The 16,115-nt window shown below is 45.3% G+C and overlaps 1 protein-coding gene across 1 annotated transcript in view; it reads left to right on the top strand.

The window, feature by feature from the left end:
- Nucleotides 1-16,115, top strand: part of LOC142571224 (uncharacterized) — a 108,373-nt gene that overhangs the window by 47,855 nt on the left and 44,403 nt on the right. The window contains exon 4 of the mRNA XM_075679492.1: nucleotides 2,163-2,366. Within this exon, the coding sequence (XP_075535607.1) occupies nucleotides 2,163-2,366 (204 nt within the window). The remainder of the gene's footprint in view (nucleotides 1-2,162; nucleotides 2,367-16,115) is intronic.

The following is a 16,115-nucleotide window of genomic DNA, read 5'->3' as shown; positions in this document are numbered from 1 at the left end:
GAATTCGGCACATACACCTTAGACACAAATTTTTACTTACGAAAGAAGACCCACCAACATAGGAAAAGTGCCAACAGCCTCGAACAGGGATGTACATCTCACTGACGTGTACATATGTGGAAACACACTGACGAAACCTGTTACACAATTTATATAAATTACACATACCCTTACACCCTGCATTAGTTTTAGAAGATGATACACTAGTGACATTACCTGATTTTCGGAAGTTTCTAGAGGACACCGGCTATTTACACACGCTCAAGATGAACACAGCTTTTGCTGTTATTCAATTTGATTTTATAACACCTTGTGTTTGGCGCAGCTAGCCTTGGTCGCTTCTGCGCCACTAAAGCTAATTTAATTAACGTTTTTTGTTTCGCTCTTTGCGTGGTCCTTAACTTGTTCTCGGGCTTCTCTTTTTAACCTATAAGTTTCCATCCCATATGTTAGCACGGGTAGAATGCAATGATTGTACACTAATCTTTTTAGCGAGAACGGTACGCTTCCTATAAGGACTTGATAATGCCTTCCGCATGTACTCCAACGCATTTATTCGTGCGTAAATTTCCTTCCCATTATCAGGGTTCCCTGTGATTAACTGACCTAGATAACCATACTTCTGGACAGACTGTATAGGTTGACTGGTGATCACGAGTTCTTGTTCCCTTTTCAGGCTATCCAACGTAATCTTTCTATTCTGAATACTAATTTCCAACCCTATCCTTACACTTTCTTGGTTGACGTCCTCATTCATTTGTTGTGATTCATCGCCAGTGTTGCTGAAGCACATTGGCATCCACCAACCGAAGCTTGTTGAAATAGTCCCCGTTGATGCTCACTTCTAAGCCATCCCTGTATAATAGCTTGAATACTTCTAAGCATGCACTGAATAGCATTGGGCAGATGGTGTCTTCTTACCATATCCCTTTCTTGATAGGTAATTTTCTACTTATTAGGAAAGGCGGCTGTGGAATCCTTGTACATATTTCCCAACATATTCACGTATACATCCTGTGCTCATTCATTGCGCAAGGCCTCCATGACTGCTGGTATCTTTACTGAATCAAATCAATATTTATGATTTTGCAAACCCATATAGAGAGGCCGATTGTACTCCGCAAATTTCTCAATTACCTGATTGATGACGTGGACGTGATTCATCGTAGTATATCCCGTCCTGAAGCGAGCCTGTTCTCTTGGTTAGTTGAAGTCAAGTGTTGCCCTGATTACATTGGTAATTATCTTGGTGAATATATTAAGCAAGAATGAAAACGAGGTAATAGACATATATTTAAGTTCTTCTAACATCTCCCTTCATATCGATTAGTATAATGTTGCCATTCTTCGAGCTCTTTGGTACACTTGAAATTGTGAGGTATTGCGTAACAGGGCCGCAAGCTTCTGGAGCATAATATCTCTTCCGTCTTTTATTAAGTCGACTGTTATTCCATCTTCCCCTACCACATTTCTCCGGGACATGTCTTGCAAGACCCTTCTAAGTTTATTGTTAGATATAGAAGGACCATCTGTATCCTCTTCTTCACTAGTTCCAATGAAGGCTGCGTGGCTGCTCTGGGCACTGTACGTGTCAGTATAGAATTCATCTACTCTTTTTACTATTTAGTCGTAATTATGACATTACCCTGCTTATCTTTCACTGTATACATCTTGCCAAGCTCTATGCCAAATTTTCTTTTCACAGACTTCATGCTGCAGCTACTTTTATTGATTCTTCAGTTTTTTCTACATTATACTTGCGAATATTGCTTGCTTTCTTGTTTATCAGCATTCACAATTCAGTAAACTCTATCTGATCCCTTGAGTCAGACATGTCCTGCTTTGCCGTCTGTTTTTCGCGCTCATGAAAACTGAAATTAACCCGTGGTCCTCTGTCCCTAGCGGCTGCGAAGCACGTAACCAAGGCGGTGGTCAGACATGCGACGCGGCAGAGCTAATATTTTACGTTGCCACAAAAATGACGCCATCTCGCTGGATGCAGTGTGCTTCGACATGCCTGCTGTTTACAGCACGATTCTGACAAACGCATGTAGTACCGTGTTTTACTGCAATGACCGAATATAGGGGAGTTTGTCCTTTCACAAAGAGGCCCTGTTATCTGTAAGTGAGCAGTTTCATTGCGATCACTGCTTTCCATGCAGCGGCGCTCGTAGCCCTACAGCCGGTGAGGAGTGGTTTGTCGCTGTCGCTGCGTTCCTACCCGGGCGTGTTGGTGTGCGGAACGTGCGGCGTGGGCAGCAACCGGCTGGCGGAGGCCATCACGCGCCTGTGCTCGCATGCCGTCTACACGGGACAGCTGACACTCGACCAGGACGAGAGGGGGCGCCACTACATCTACGCTCAGGGTGGGTTCGCGCTGACCGCTGCACTCCTGCATACGTAAAAAGATGCGCTCTAGGACAACCACTATAGCCAGAAAACTGAATACACATAGAAAGATGGGTACTTGGAATACGCATGTTGGCGGCACGTGCCCCCATCATTTGGACAAGACTTCCTTGAGAATTTTCGCCAGAAGCCGGCTGATGGCAAACAAGGCGGTCTGCTCACATATTAACTGTAGTTAGATGTAGATAGATATTAACTGTAGATGTTCCAATCTTTCTGATTGAACTAGCCACATGACCGATGAGCAAAGTCAGTGAACTCTTCGCAGCCAGCACAGAGGCTCAATTTATTCGGCTATTCGGCGAAAAATCCACCACAACGCGAAGCCTTCACGACAATGTTGATGAAATATACTCACCTACAAAGGAAAGTGTAGTGACACTTGACATGACGTACTCCTTGAAGAAAAAAACCTGTTGATTGAATTCAAGTTTTTCTTTCTATTGTGCAGTTTGCTGGAGCAGATTTAATTTACTGTTGCCCTTCAGCTGCCATTTCAGTAGAGACTTCAGGCAACGTTAATGCTTTAAGTAATTTTCAAACAGACCGTCATATTGTGCTTGTATGCCCTGCCTGCAGCAAGGACGAACCATCTGTGTAGTGTTCTCGGAGAAAATAATCGACTGCCAAAGAGAGCACTAAGCTTTTCCGCGCCTTTTTTTGCTGCATGTAGCTCGTTCAATACAGTACATAAAAAGCAGCAGAACACACACCCTGCGAGAGCACATCCTACTCTTTTTGACACTCAGCTCTCCACATCAATCAATCAATCAATCAATCAATCAATCAATCAATCAATCAATCAATCAATCAATCAATCAATCAATCAATCAATTAATCGATCGATCGATCGATCGATGGAAAGTTTGTTTCAAGAAGTTAGCTGAAAAGTCTGTTGCATGGTGGGATAGTTAGTAGATTGTGAGCAGGAGAGGCATATGCACAAATGCGTTATTTCACGTTTGGACAAAGGTATTTGATAAAATTTTGATAATTTTTGGAATCCAAGTACTATGGCGAAGACTCGAAATTATTTTCGTATATTCGCTTGCCGGCTCCGTCTTGCTGGGACCAATCAGTGCTTGATCCAACGGTTACGTGACTGTGAACGTATTCAACTAGTTCAACTTGCAGAGGCGTCTGCGTAAGCATGCGTCTGTGTGTTGCGATACTACGGACCCGAGCACATGGGGGTTGGAGCCTGCCGCGTGTAGCTGTGTGCGACTTAGCCATGTGCGGGGAAAAGGGGATCCTGGGGTCGAGCTAAGGCTGAGTGATTGTAGTTTTTGGGCCACTTGGGGGGCAGAGGCAACACACTCCTTTTGTTCTGGGCTGACCCAACCGGGTGAAATCGGTACCTGTCTCTTCCTATCCTTTTCCCTAAACTTCGTCTTTCTTTCTCGCTTTTAGTCTTTCCTGTATCCGCCTCTCGCCATTTTGCTTTCGATTTCACAGGCAGCAAGAGTTAACCTGGTGTAGTGTATCCAACCTTGGGAATATTATATTAGGTTATAGTAGCCACGTACAACTGGCGTCTGCGTTTCCTTCGGGACTCGGGACTTCGGGACTTATTGGGCTCGGCGGTTGGCGGCTGGCGGAGCTTCCGAAATCAAATAAATTCTTTATGGCTAAAACGTCGTGCCCCCAACCCCTTTTCCTGATCGTCTTCTTTCCAAAAGACGACGCACGGAAGAAACTTTTCAACTGCTCAGCTCGCGAAAAGAAGCATTCTCACGCTTCTGTGTTATACACAGTCCACTTCATGAAAAGACCGCCCGAGCTCTTTCACCTTTCACTGTGGTCTCACTGGAACACTATGCGCTGGCTACAACCTAGTGTCAAAAATGAGCAGCGGCGACCTACTCCTTGAGGTGCGTGATACTCAACAAGACAGTAATTTAGTGAAGCTTGTAGCATTTTGTAATGTGCCAAAAGCTGTGACCCCAAACCGATCCCTTAACAGAAGTAAAGGAATCATCTCCGATGACGATCTCGTGAGCATGAACGAGGAAGAGCCCCGGGAGGGCTTGAAACAGCACAGTGTGATCCAAATACGAATAATAAAGAATAAGTGAAGACAACGAGGATATTCCATCTAAACGTCTGATTCTCACCTTCGCGTCGAGTGTGCTACCCGAGACCCTAGAAGCAAGATACACTCGAGTCAGACTCTACAATCCAACGTCATGTAGCAGATGTACAGGTGGCGGTACAAGACAGTTAAAGAATGTTTGAAGACGAAAATGAAGTTTAAGGAGATTTGCACAAAAATGCTAGAAAAAGTACGTATTGTGTACCTGAATAAATCAAGGTGGCTAGGCGACTGTCACCGCCGCATTTCAAAGTGTATGCCAATAAGCCATCATCATTATCATCATTAGCATCGTATCGTGGCAGTTGAATCGCGATGTGACATGCGCGCTGCGCAGCGTCTATACTGCGCCTTTTGCATTGTAGTTGCATATTATTACACCGGGTGGCATGCCATGTAGCAGTTGCATAGGTAGCGGTATAATGTAGATAGAAATGTTTTGAGCAAGCAAAAGAATGCAGAGATGCAGAAATATTGCTGTAAGGTAAAACACGTATGCCATACGTCGACGATTCAGTTCAAGCAGGCTACCTGACTGTTTGTTAGCGTCCCGTTTCAAATTGAATGTCCTTAAATCATGATCAGCAGCTGCACTGTAAATTGACATTTGACACGCGATGTGACATGCGCGCCACGTAACGTCGATATGTACAAAATTTGCATTGCACTTCCGTTATATTCCACGAGGTATCCCGACATGTAGCAGTTGAATATAGCAGTTGCGTGCCGCAACTCCTCCTCCTCCTCCTCATCATCATCATGAATAAATAAAGGGAAAATCATCATCATCATCATAACCATCATCATCATATCATCATCGACAGTAACGTACCGTGCCACGGGTCAAGGGATGTGTGCAACGCAGTCTGGATACCGGTGTTTAATATTTGGTAGGCGTTATGGCGCCTCCTCGCAAGGGACGAACCTCTAATGAAGAAGCGAACCACAGGGCTACGCACGAGGCTGCAAGCAGGCAACATCGAGCTCAGCAGATCACTGTACAGAGAGCAGGACAAGCCGCAGCTCACAGTCGACGCCGGGCGGACAGTTCGCGTCGTTTTCGCGAGAACGACCTGAAGAAACTTAGTCGGGAAGACCCTGTAAGGCGTGGTGCCGAAAATGGTGCTCCTTTGGAGCCGCTCCTACAGATTACGCTGTCACTGTGCTGGGTCTGCCACGCAGGCCTGTGACTTTGTTTAAAATAAATTGGTGAATGTATGTTCCTTATACATACCACTAAACTATCATCTCGGATAAACCGATTTCTACAACCTCATTGATCAGCTTCCAGGGCCTTGCATACTTCGGGTGATTTTACCGCTCACAAGTTGTGGCGATACTAGCGATGCTATGCGAGAGGTCGATTCATTGAAAATTTTCATCTGACCGCTGGCACATGACTGTTTAATAAGAACCCGACTCATCACAGCGTGCAACGCAACTCGTATTCATCGATAGATCTAGCAATTCGCTCTGCTTCTCTTCCACCTCACCTGGAATGTAATGTAATCATTAATCTGTTTTGAAGTAGCCACATCGCTGTAACTTTAAACTTAATAATGCAGCATGACAACCCTCCCCAGATTCCTCGATGAAAATTAGCATGGGCTGACTGAAAGCATTTTACATAATGAACTTATTTACCACGAGATTTTATAAACGATTTTAGTGTATTGCTGCAGCCGAAAAGTTTATCCCACAAACGAATGGTAATTCACTTACTAGACGTGTTCCTTGCTGGAAAAATGAGTGCACAGAGACGCGAGAAAGGAAGAGTAGTGTATAGGGCGTATTGCTTAGGTCGCCAAATTCAGAAAATCTAGTTAAATTTAAGCACTATAAATCGCAGGGAAGGCGGACGCGGCGTCAGGAAAAGAGAGAGAGTTGGGTGAGCTTGCTCTCGGGTATGAATTCATACGCACATGAGGCGAAAGTGTAGAATGGTTTAAGAAAGCCAAAAGGACAACAACTTCGTCCGTTGCCGCTTGAGGACGACCTAGAGAATACCTTGCAAGACCAGGCAGACTTTATTGGGGAGCATTTTGAGCATGTGTCCAGCTATTATTCGCAGTCCTTACTTAAACACTAAGAAATAGAAGAATGCAAACCAATCGCACGTAAATGCCGACAGAACAAGCCGTCTAACCAGACTTTCAGTATTGACGACTACAGAGTTGCCCTGTTCGCATGCAAGAGCTCTGCACCGGTACCTAACACAGTAATGCAAAATCAAGAAAGGGGCTGACAGATGGAACAGCACACTGAGGCAAAAATGGTATAAACAGGGATAAGGTGCCTCAGAAAGGCAGCCTTTTCATGGGGATCTTTCATGTTGATCGCTTCTTTTCATGTGGATAGAAGGTATCCGGTAGCCGGATACCTTCCATCCACATGAAAAGAAGCGATTGTGGTCCCTGTTTTGTAGCAGGGTAAAAACCGTTCCTCGGTGGCAAGTTACCGCCCTATAGCTCTCACATTTTGTCGTTCTATGCTATTTGAAAAAAAAAATAATCGGTGAACACTAAGTTTTCTTGAACTGAATAATTTGCGTGATCCCTACCAGTGTGGCTTCAGACAAGGGACGTCCCCAATTGATCACCTTGTGCGCATTGAAGGAAACATCCGTGACGCATTTGTACCTAATAGTTTTTCTTTCTATCCTCCTCGATATGGAGAAGGCTTCAAATCCTGTAACATCGCAGTGTGCGAAAGTAAGGTACGGGAGAGCTTGAACAAGGTGTCTAAGTGGGCAGACAAAAACGGGTTTAATGTTAATCCCCACAAAAGTTCTTTTTACAAGAAATAGAGGCCTGGTTCCAGATCCTTGTGTAGAACTGTGTAGACAACAAATACCTGTCAACAAAGAGCACATATGTTTAGGTATGATACTTGACTCTAGGCTTACTTTTATTCCGCACATAAAATATCTCAAAGCGAAATGTCCAGGAAGAATGAACTTCCTGAAAATTCTATCCCACACAACATGGGGTAGCGACAGGAAGTGTTTAATAAATCTGTACAAGAGCCTCCTTCGATCATGATTGGAATATCATGCCGTGGTATATAACTCTGTCGCCCCGTGCGCGCTAATGTTGCTAGATCCTGCCCAGCATCTAGGTGTCCGTCTGGCCACTGGCACTTTCAGAACAAGCTCTATTGAATTTATACGAAGAATGAAATTAGTGGTCTCTCCATCTGCATAGAACATAGATCAGCCTCACATATTTTCTCAAATGTCACTATAATCATGAACATGCGTGCTCTAATACCGCTACCGATGTGACGTGTGCTACATTTTTTTCGTAATCGTCCCTCGGTAGGAAAGCCTTTGTCACTGCATGATAGGCAGCTTAGCGATGAAATGAATGTCCCATTCCTCGAACATAGCCTAACGTATCCAGTCAAGCTGTTACTACTTTGGGAGAAGTGGCAGGCGGTAGGATGCGACATATCTTTTATAGAAATTGCGAAGCATACTCCATAGCTCGAAATCTGAATGCATTTCCTAGAACTCCAGTCCAGGCACTCATGCGCAAAGTTTTACACAGATGTTTCTGTCACTTGCTGAAGTATATTATGCAGCTGTTGGTCCAGCCTTCTCGTAGTCCGGTGTACTGCACCCGGAAGTATCTTTCCGGCTGAGGCCTATTGTCGGCTGTGAAGCTGATAAGAAACTCAAAACGTAAAAAACAAATATAGTTACAGACTCCCTAAGCCTCGTAAAAGCCATAATGTCACTCTGTAAACACAAAAATTATCCATGGCTCTGGGATCGCAAACACCAGAGACCAACGGAGCTGGGGGAAGGCCAGTAATGTAGTGCCAAACCGAACACATAGTATAACCTTTGATGGGCTTCCCCCAGCTCCGCTGGTCTCTGGTGTTTTCAATACCAGAGTCACGCATAATTATTTTTCCACTTCGAGAAAGAGGAGCGTCGAAGCGATCGCACGGGTTTTTATCGGAGAGCGATGACGTCACGCCACCTGTGTCCTAGCCACGCTGCTCCTTCTCCACCGCTAGGCTCCACCCACCCTCGCCGCGTCGCTATGCTGCGCGATGCTGTTTTTATACTCTGCTTTTACTCTTTCTCATCTATCTCTCCCCCAGCTCGGGGAAGCTTCGGACATCAAGAAAAACCCAGCGAGGTTCTAACAACTGCACTGTAAAATCATTTACTTATTGAGCTCTATTCTGTTGTGTGTAGAGCACATAGTGTTTTTTTGAAAGTGTTTTAGCGAACACTTTCAAAAGATTTTAAAGGTTGCCTGTGACAGATATCACAATTCTAGTCCATGAGCGGGTCTACTCGAAGCGGCGGGCGCTACTTGCAAAAAAATGAAACAAAGTCGACTAATTAACTCTAATAAGCTAATTAATTTTAGCTAATTGCATTATGGCCCATATTGAAGTTTACAAATTCTAGCCGTGTAGTTCGCAAGGCGGATCCACTTGGAACGAGTTTTAAGATGACACCAGTTTCGAGATATAAATTCCCGAACTTTGCGGAGAAATGCATTGGCGTTCCAGTTAATTTGTTAACAAAGTGTTGTTTCATGCACTGAAGCACACAAGTAACTGAAACGCCAATACATTTCTCCGCAAAGTTCGGGAATTAACATCTCGAAACTGCTGTCGTCCTGAGAATTCGCTCCAAGTAAATGCGCCTTGCGAAGTCCACTGCTAGAATTTGTAAATTGCAATATGGGTCATAAGATAATTAGCTACAATTAATTAGTTGATTATTGTTAATTAGTCGATTTTGCGTTTCATTTTTTTTTGCAAGTAGAGTCCGTCGCTTGGAGTAGACCGGCTCATAAACTAAAATTGAGTTACTGACACAGGCAACATTTAAAATATTTTGAAAGTGTTCGCTAAAACACCCTGTATATCTAAGTAGCATGTTATTATGTTATTATATGCTGGGTACATGGTCATGGAGGCATCGAGGGTAATGTGCTAGCAGGCAAAGTGGCCAAATCAATTACATTGCAAGCTTTGAATCGTACCGCTGCGGTAGGACTCCGCAACGAAAACGCAGTGAACTGATTAAATCGTCTCTGAATAGGACACACATGAGACATCCACAATTTTCTGCTTACTAGAAATGAACCTTCAACCTGTGGTAGATGTGGGGAGACTCTGACCGTCCGCCACGTCCGCCTTGAGCGCCCAGAAGCCGAAGCTGAGAGAGAAAAAAAAAATTTCTCTTGCATATCGCGAGCACATCCCCTTTCAGCCGGTAATATTTTTGATTCAGAACCGTTTTTAACACCAATGCAGTCCTAGGCTTCTTGAAAGATGTTTTATGTGTTATTAGCCTAATAAATTCGTAGCGCACCCTCTCTCTACTGGATGCTGATATGATAGTAGTTTTGTATAGCAATATGCCTCCAGGCCCTTGCGTTTCAAGGGGTTGTTGATGTAGTAGTGCTTCTTGCAAATGTTTGCTTGTGACATAGGCGTATAATCGTTCGTTCAGAATGTATATTTCGTGCCCACAGTACCACCTCATCAGCCAGTCTTATAATTTTATTAGATGTAGGTTCTACGCACTTTACAGCAATCGTTTTGGCCCCTTCAGAGCCACTTCATATCTACCTCTCGGGATTCATCGTTCCCCTGCAAACTCAGTAACACTGGCCTGGCGCTCTTTGGCCATACTTGGCCCTTAAGTCACAAAACACCACATTCTTCATAAACTAATTCGAAAGACGGAGCAGCAGGCTGGCTACGGGCAATGCTTTGTCCTAGTGCCGACGTCCAGTAGGTCTTCGTGTCTCGCGATGAGGGAAAAATCCAGAATTTCTTAATTAGCAATAATTTGTTCTCGGCGCTGAATCAGCACCCAGGTTTCCAATACCGTGTGTGTCGTTTTATTAGCGAACACGTGGCCAATAAAACAAGAAACTCGAAGTAGCTGATATTTCTGAATGATTTGATTCATGCTTGATTTTAGGTGCACCTGCAGCTAAGAGAGGCTCGAAAGTACGGATAACCGTATGAACAGAGCAGTAGCAGCAAAATTTGACGGCACGTGCACGATACTGGCATTCAAAGTCTTGCTGGTGACTGACACAGATGGTCAGGAATTTATTGTCAGTCTGCATGAGCAGGTTGGAAGCCACGTTTGCTTCGTGGCGAAAACCATGCAGATGCATATCTGGTCACTGATTTCTCAGACAAAGACTTACACATGCAGGAAACAAGCTGAAGCAGGAACCAGGTATTCAGTTTAGTGACGCTCATCGTAACGATTTATCGGCTGCAGTACAAGTTTCTCATTTGATGATTTCGATGTCATCTTTGGATTGCATTTCTTAGCGAGCTTAGGGGAACTGACTCTGAGTATCGGTTTTACTGGCGCATTACTGGCGGCGGGCGCTGCTGAAACCTAATCGGGTACTGAAGCCATCTGGTGCAACTGCCAGCAGCAGCTATCGCTTAGCGACAAGGCGTGAGTGCTATCTACATATTTTCACAGGGTAGTGGCTGTGAACAGGCTAAAGCAAAAGATGAAAAAGTTGAGAAAAAACGTAGAAATCTGCGCATAAAGGGCGAACTTGCCCCAGGAAGCAAACCAATACTTAGGCGACAGTGATCAGGGTGAGCATGGTTGCCGACCGTCCAATCGAATCACTCTTGTCAGAGTTCGCCGGGTGCCTGTGAAATAACGAAAAACGACCGTTTACGAACAACGCGAACCAGGATCGACTAGGGCAGTATACGCGGATATATTCAGCGTGATGTTGTTTACAGCAACTTCGCGGAATTTAAGACCTTCTTTCTGTTAGTGTAATCAATCAATAATTTTTTTTCAAAATTGGGCATCTTTTTTAAACACTGTCGTTATCTGTTATGTCTAATTATTAAATTGGACAGTTGTCGAAAACATCTTTTTTTAATGCAACGCTACCTTTCACATTGTTATTCCACTATTCCAACCAAATTCACGAAATTCACGAAATATATATATATATATATATATATATATATATATATATATATATATATATATATATATATATATACTGCACCGGCCGGCGCCCTGTCGCTTCGATGAAGACGTCATACAAGGAATGAAGTTGGTGCCTTCAGTGTCCAGGTGTTAGGAGCACACTGTAGTCGCAGTGCACAAGCCACCTGACTGGGCTTTCAGTTTCCCGTGTTTTCTGCTCAATGCGAAACAAGTAAGCCTCTGGAAAAGGCAGCTTTGCAAAAACTCCTTATTTTTGACATCCTCAAACTGTTCTTTCAGAATAATAAAAATTCCTTTAATACTCTATATATATACTTAGTTGTGCATCACAGAGGCGAACAATGGTGCCTTCATTTCATGCGTTTAGGTTGCATCGTTGTTTCTTAGCTTACCTCACATATATTGAAAAGCCAGCGTATTGAAATGGGACCAAGTAAAAAAAAACACAAGGAACGCGTTTTTGCCCCATCGAAATGGCTGGTGTGCGTTTTAAGAGGAAGCTTTCGCTAGGGAGCTCCTATCTAAATACACGAGGACGGAGAAATGTTTTTTCACGGCAATGGCTGCACCGATTTCGATTAGGTTTCTTGCATTTAAGATAAAATGTTAAAACCTTCCAACAATAGGAAGTATATTTTTCATATGCAGGGTGTTTCTTTCAAGACAGTGCAGGAGCAGCGAACGTCGCGTTTATGCGAAGGAGTTCTTAGGCGAGGTCAGCATACCTCGCTGCTAATAAAGTGGGCTTCAGAAGAAACACAAAAAATTTATAGCCTGTTTATTAGTGCCTGAAGGGCCGTTGTTTAAATGGCGAATTTGAATAGAGTCACATTTTAATGCACCCTCAGTTTTAAAAGAATCTTGGAACTGCATCTAATTTGAGATATGTATCGTCGAATTTGAATGCCAAATTCTGGAAATACCGAAACCCGTGGGAACGCAGAAAAAGCGGGCTCCCTATCACATCCGACCAAAACGCCCCGTGACGACGAGCGCGAGAAGGTCTCGGCCAGCCGCGGCAGCTAGAGCACGCGCGGCTGTGTGTCGGGTTCGAATCTTCCGCGGTATGCTATCGTTCGAACTTCGCCCCACACTATTTTTACCTCGCCCTCTGGCGTGCAGCGGTATGTGCTCGGTCCCGGTTTTAGAGAGGTTTAGTCTAGGGGACGCAAGCGGCTTGCGTACGCAAGAGCTAGGGGCGACGCTACTGTGCACGCGCAGACCGAGACGTCGGGGTCTGCGCGTGCGCAGTACCGTCGCCCCTAGTTCTTGCGTACGCAAGCCGCTTGCGTCCCTTAAACTAAAAGTCTCTATTACCTCCAAACAGCTTTGGAATTTGATGGATATGGCAAGCTAGGTAGTGCTTTGAAGGTTGAAAAAATGGGCGTACATAAAAATGACACTGCCTTCAAATTTGTTGTTTGGACAACTGCCCCCAAGGAACTAATAAAATAGTAAATTAATGAATATTTTCTAATAGTTAATCAGAAGCTCACGTTATTAGTGACAAAAGGCACGTTCAGTGCCTTTTGTCGCGTCGCCCAAGGCATTTCTGTAAGGAATGTCTTGAATAAATGAATAAAGAAAAAAAGAAAGGTATGACCACCTTACCTAGGAACTCGGCCGCAGAAATGCCGCGTTGGCGGCACTCATGACTTATAAAAAAATATGTACGGTTGAAGAGAAACACCCTGTATATGCCATAAGTTCTCTTGGAAACCATAATTGCGAAAGTTCACAAAGCTTTTTATCAAGTTTCCGAGTCTGTAACTCAGCAGGGAAGAAACATATCAGAATTCTTTAAACGGCATTTAATAGTTAACGTAAAACAAAAACAAACAAACAAACAAAACGCTGTGCATTTTACACTGCTCTGAAATATACCAATAACTTCTCAGAAGGACTTCTGCAAAACTGCAGTAATCATTGTACCGATTTCAGTTAGGAGTTGTATACTGCATCAGATTTGTATGCACGAAATACTCAAACTGATGAAGTTTACAAATTTGCAATATCTTTTTTGATGTAAAGTTATTGGCTTGTACATTCCTTGCTTCTATTTTTTGTAAACCTAAAGGGTCCCTGAAATGGTTTGGGCAAATTTGTGGACGCGTCAGGTACGTAAGCTACGGTAAAATATTCGCTCCACAATTGAAGTGAAAGGTGTCATATTAAGAGAGTTACGGATGATTACGTTACCCTCCTCCATAGCCATGCTTTGTCTCGGGAACTCGTTCACCGAGCGATCGGGGCTAAGCTGTGCCTTCACTGGTTATGCATCATGACGTGACGTCATGTCGTCGAATTCCGGTGTCTTGGAGCCAGCGCGCGAAGCTTCTTCCACCTCTCCGCTAGCCGCATAGCCATCGATTCCAATTGACAGAGCATGTCCGTGATTCCTGTGCACGTAGGCAAGCTGGGCGTTTTGATGGATGGGCGGAGGCGTAAACCGTAGCCCCTCCAAACAGCTTCCGCTGCGATGAAGGGGCTGAGCGCAAATGTGAGCGGCCTGCATGGTGCAGCTACCTGATAGCGTCGAGCCTAACCAGCCGAGCACAGAGCGAACGTTGCGTGACCGTGTAGACATTTTAAACATTTAAAAAATCAGCGTGTTCAGATTACGCTTCTCTCAAAAATTTACAGTGACAGCAAATTAGGAGGCACTTGTCTACTGCTATTTTAGCTCCGTGCTTGTCTGGTTGAGCTCTGTGCCACAAAGTGGCTGGGCACTATGCAGGCTACTCACGTTTGCACCTCCGCCCATCTTGCAAAACGTCCAGTCCGCGCGCCTGCGTTTACCAGAACATCGGACAAGCTTAAGCCCTCTATTGGGGACGTGAAGTGGCGACGTCATACTCGCAGATTGGGGCGCCAATCGTAGATCGGATACCGACAGCCCTATGCCGCTGTAGCCACTGCGATTGTCTGTTGCCTTTCAGAGGGAGACGATGTCGCCGCTTGACATGTCGCCAATCGTTAGGTTTGCACCCCACAACGCGTCTAAAGTGATTCATAGCCCTCGCGAAAAGAAACCTCGAGACCAACACTGACCGCGTAGGTGCCGTTAACACAAAGCACGCTGTAACACAAGCAGACACAATTGCTGTGGGCTTGAAGCGAAAATTGTTGTATATTCTATTTCTGTTACTTTTCCTATAGAGAAGCGACCTCACCGACCAATTTGTTCACCATAAAGTTGAAAAAATTATCAGTGGCGTTACCTGGGTAGCGGATCGGATAGCTCGCTCAACTGGCGTCATGCGCACCAGCTACGTATTCGCTACGTACTATCGGCCGAAAAAGTAAACGGACCACGGCACCGCTGGCCGGAGCGGCTGCGGGGCCGCACCGGGGCGCTGCTATCTCGCTCCGCGTATTTTAGCTCCGCGCGCTGACGGCGAGAGTGCCCAGAGTGACGCCAGACTTCGCCCTCTCTCTCTTACAGATCCTTGTCACGCTTGATAAATTTCTAGTGCGCCGTTCGGTTGCTCTGCTGCTGACGGTCGCGACGAAGGGGACTGTGCATCGCCGGTAGTTTAGCACATGGCGCTGTCGAACAGTAGTGGACGGCCGCGGGGCGTCAAACCGCGCCACTGAGAAGGAACGAAGACTCGTTCTTAATGTTGTTTTGCTTATATTCAGCATACCTCTCATATGAGTGCATTTCGCTGGCGTCCACCGCTGCTCGATTTTAGACAACACAACGAAAGCAGCCGCAGCGGCGGCTACGGCGACGCGCGCTTGCAGGTGCCAAGCTTCACTGCCGGCGCGGGTTCTCTGTCGATATTACTTTTCCGGCATTGTCTCCAGCAGTGGGTTTATTAACTATAGCAGTGCGCCTCTTCACACTGCTTTAATTCGCTACTACAATACACAGTCCGTTATGAAACTTTCCTTATAAAAGTACCGTCAGAAAGAGATGATTGGAAAGACTAATCGGAAAGACAAGTCGCTCGTGAAAGTTTATTCACGGAAGAAAATAAAAATTGGGGTTCCATGCGTTGAAGAGGTGCTCAATGGGATGAAAATTCGCCGTCGACTGCGATGACTTGGCCTACTCGCCTTGGCATCGAGCCATAGAGCGCGGCCACTAACTCCGGACGTCCGCGTAGTGCTTCCCACTCTTCCTTCACGGCATGCCAAAGCTGATCCGCTGTGCCACCACACAGGCGCCGTGAGGCAAGAGTCTTCTTCAACATTGCCCAAATGTTCTCGATGGGGTTAAGATCAGCCCCGTTAGGCGGCCACGGAAGCTGACGCACGGCGTAGCTCTCCAGAAGTGCACTCACAGCGCGGGCTTTGTGCACAGGGCTGCGGTCGTGCTGGAACATGTAGCACCCGTCCCGGAATGGCCCGTCCAGAACGTATGGAATCAAGTGCTTGACGAGGAGTTCGCAGTACTTCGACCCAGTGAACGAGCCCTCAATCCGCACGAGTGGGCCAAGGCCGTCCTTACTGATGGCGCCCCAAACACTAACCGAGCAGCGGCCGCTGCTGAGCACGCTGTGGATGTGGCCGGGGTCATATCTGGGCATATGAGAGAGCAGTCATTAACGTATGTCGGGTACAAAACTTAACGCGCAGCCACCTCACTCTGCTGTAGAAAAGAAAATAATGAAGGCTTAAATCATACCC

This window comes from Dermacentor variabilis, chromosome 2, assembly GCF_050947875.1.
Source record: "Dermacentor variabilis isolate Ectoservices chromosome 2, ASM5094787v1, whole genome shotgun sequence".
Lineage (NCBI taxonomy): Eukaryota > Metazoa > Arthropoda > Arachnida > Ixodida > Ixodidae > Dermacentor > Dermacentor variabilis.
Note: the sequence above shows the minus strand (reverse complement) of the source record. Positions and strands in the feature narration are given on the sequence as shown.